General features: G+C 64.6%; 1 protein-coding gene across 1 annotated transcript; it reads right to left on the bottom strand.

Moving 5' to 3' along the window:
- Positions 1 to 325: 325 nt before the first annotated feature.
- TMEM121B (transmembrane protein 121B) lies at positions 326 to 1,756 on the bottom strand. The gene has a single exon (XM_024210491.1). The coding sequence runs from the start codon at positions 1,754 to 1,756 to the stop codon at positions 326 to 328; it is 1,431 nt and encodes a 476-aa protein (XP_024066259.1).
- Between the last annotated feature and the right edge of the window lie 1,697 nt (positions 1,757 to 3,453).

Raw genomic sequence — 3,453 nt, 5'->3', positions numbered from 1 at the left:
GTGCAGAGGTCAGTGCTAGTTATGTAGACGCGAGGGCTTGGGGGTATGGGTATGAAGGGCAAGGGATGGAGGTAAGGTCTGGTAAAATTAAGCCCTCTGTCCATCCCCACTGCTTAGGGTTAGGTGTTACTAGGTGGCAAAGTGAGGTTGGAGGGGGCAGGTGACTAGAGGAGTGGGCGGAGGGGGCAGGGTTCCTGGGTGGGGATAGCGGAGGGGCAGGGCCGGCGGGGGCTGGTAAGTAGGGGTGAGACAAGGGTTCCTGGCCGGGGAGGGGAGAGAGGTGGGGGGGCAGGGGTCGGACGGCTCCACGGCCCCCCGCCCCCGCTCAGTTCTGGGCGCTGACCGCCAGGGTGTTGACGTAGCCGTGGGGCCCCATGTCGTTCTCGGAGATGCAGTGGCTGAGCTGGGCGGCGCCGGGGCCCGGGCCAGGGGCCGCGCTGTACTTGGCGCCCCCGGCGGCGGGGCGGAGCAGGCAGCAGGTCTCCATGGCCTCGAGGCCGCGGCAGGCCAGGAAGAAGAGGTTCTTGAGCATGAAGATGGAGAGCGGCTGCTGGTAGCGCAGCAGCAGGAGGCAGCGCAGGGCGAGCAGCGGCGCGTCCAGCAGCCCGGCGGGCAGCAGCAGGTGCAGGGCCAGGCGGGCGGCGCCGGGCGGCCGGGCGGCGCTGAGCTCGTAGAGCCAGAGCACGGGCGAGGCCAGGCAGAGGAAGTAGACGGCGATGAGCAGGTAGCGCAGCGGGCCGGGCAGCGGGGCCGGGCGGCCGGGCTGCAGCACCAGCTCCAGCAGGGTGAAGCTGTCCAGCAGGTCGAGGCAGGTGGCCAGGAAGGCGGCGGCCGCGCGGTGCTGCGGCGGGGGCTGGGGCGGCAGCAGCAACTGGCCGGCGCCGTCGGGGCCGATGGCCCGCAGCAGGCAGTAGAGCAGCGGGGCGGAGAGCGCCAGGGTGACGCGGAAGCCGGTGGTGCCCAGCGGCAGGCGCAGCTCGATCAGCTCCAGGATGGAGGTGCCCAGGATCAGCGCCGCCTTGGGGGTGAAGGCGATGGAGTAGATCAGCCAGGCCAGGTGCGCGTAGGCGAAGTCCCCTCCCCGCAGGGGGCCCCCCGCCCGGCCCGCGCCCCGGCCGCCGTGCGGGGGGTGCAGCAGCAGCGGGTGCAGCGGCGGGGGCGGAGGGTGACCCGGCGGGGGGCGCTCCCGGCGCCGGGCCCGGCTGTTGCGGCAGAAGAAGATGCCCCAGCCGGCCGCCAGCACCAGGTCGGTGGCGATCCAGCTGCACCAGTAGAGGTCGGTGACGGCGATCAGGTAAAGGTCCAGCAGCGCGCCCTGCCCCAGCAGCAGCACCAGGGACAGCGCCTTGTAGCCCCAGCGCGACCCGCCGGAGCCCCCGCCCGGCCACAGCAGCCCTCCGGCGGTCGCCGCCGCCGCCCCCCCGGCCGGGCCCGCGCCCCCGTACAGCTCCCCCGCCGTCATGCTGCAGCCCGAGCTGCTGCTGGAAGCCGGGGAGGAGGCGGCGGGGGCCGGGGCGGCCGGGGCCGACACCAGGGGTTTGCTGATGCTCTCCTCCTCCTCCTCGCCCCCGCTGCTGCTGCTGCTGCGGGCCCGGGCCGAGCCCGAGCTGGAGCCCGACACGCGCCGGCTGCGGCCGCCCAGGAAGAGGGGCTGCAGGTCGGCGGCGGGGTGAGCGGGCGGCGGCGGCGGCGGCTGGAAGGAGCCGGAGGAGGAGGAGGAGGAGCCCGAGCGCTGGTTGGAGACAGCTCGGTGCATTGTCCTCCCCGGCCCCAGAGCGAGGGGCCCGGGCCCCGGCCGCGCCCCCCGGCCGGCGGTACCGAGGGTTTGGGCCAGGGGCTGGAGGGGGCCAGCGAGAGCGGAGCCCCGGCCTGGATCCGCCGCAATCGCGGAGCGGCTCCACGGGCGAGAAGCGGACTCCGGAGAAAGCAGCGGCGGCTCCACGCGCGAGAGAGGCGGGGAGCTGCGAGGGGGCCCGCGGGGGGCGGGGAGAGGCGGAACGAGGAGACTCCCCGAGTGAGTGGCGGGGAAGCTGAAGCAAGGCTGAGCCTTCTCCGGCAGCTCGGGTGGGTGGGTGCGTGGGCTGGAGCGGAGAGAGGCTGTGCAGCCGGGAGCAGACGTGTGTGCTGAGCCCAGGGTCACTGCCTCAGCCCCCGGGGAGAGGAACCCCCCACCTGGCTGGGCTGGGAGCACAAACGCTGCAAATTGCTCCCCTTGGTCTGTAATGAACACCAGGCCCAATCCTCAATTAGCAAATGCCTCCTCCCCCTGACTGCATACACGTGCCAATGCCAATAGGTACCCCGTCACTAGGGCTGCTCCCATAGCCACATGACAATAGACAGACAGCGGAAGTCCCTAGTGCCACGGCTAGGGCCTTAAGAGCGCCACAGGGTTATTATTGATCTGGTGCAGCCAGGTTGACCGCATGACCACTGCCAGCCCATGACTGGCCACTATCCCCTACTGACCTCAGTCTGATCTTCAGCGCTCAACATGCAGGAACTTTGTCTCCAAGATAGGCAACTGACCAAAAAGGGCCTGCCGGTGGTGGCCAAGCATGACTTCAAGCCTCTTGAGGCCAGTTCTCAATGCTACATCCCTATTACTGATATAGAAAGTCAAACCATCTTATACCCAGTAGTCACTGCTGGCAATGCTTATGACATACCTCTAGCCTCCTGCTATATTGTTTAAGCAACGTCCATGTTTCAGATCCATATAAGAGGGTCGGAAGTACACAGGGTTGATAAATCCATGCTGTTTCACCTTCTTTTGGTGCCAGACCCTATGCAGATCCTTCCTGGCTGAGCCTGCTAAACCAATTCTCCTTAAGATATCTGTGCTCATTGATGATAGTTTACTGCGGATGGATGAAGTCAGCCAATAAATCTGTTAGTCTTTAAGGTGCCACCGGACTCCTTGTTTTTGTGTATACAGACTAACACGGCTACCCCCCGATACTATTTCCAGTTTGTCTGGGAGCACAGATGCTTTCTATCACAATTTTTGCACCAACACGCTGCATTTTTGTTTTTGCCCAAGAAATCCTTAGCCCAAGGGCAGCTGCCTCTTCTGGAAGCTTTCTAGTGCTTTGAGATCATTTGTGTCCTGACCAAAGATGGTAACCCAACATCAGCCACGTCAGTAAAAGAGCTTGAACCGATTGTTGGAATGATAGTTGGTTTAGGTTTGACACTAGAGCTGGGTTGAAGCAGGGATGTGACCTGGTCCCCAGCCTTGTTCTGCTGTACAAAGGATTGGCGCCTTGAACATATCACTGCAAATATTGGTATAACTGTCAGGGCAACCACATGACAAGCTTGTCTTAAATTACTTGTATAGCCCACAGGCACGCTGAAATCTGTCTGGAGCAATGACCCACCCCAGCATCTGCTGCATTTGCTCATGGGTGAAGGGAAAAAGAGGGCACCTTAGAGCCACCAGGCAGTGGT

The sequence above is a fragment of the Terrapene carolina genome, unplaced genomic scaffold (genome assembly GCF_002925995.2).
Source record: "Terrapene carolina triunguis isolate 2854851 unplaced genomic scaffold, T_m_triunguis-2.0 Scaffold190, whole genome shotgun sequence".
Classification (NCBI taxonomy): domain Eukaryota; kingdom Metazoa; phylum Chordata; order Testudines; family Emydidae; genus Terrapene; species Terrapene triunguis.
Note: the sequence above shows the minus strand (reverse complement) of the source record. Positions and strands in the feature narration are given on the sequence as shown.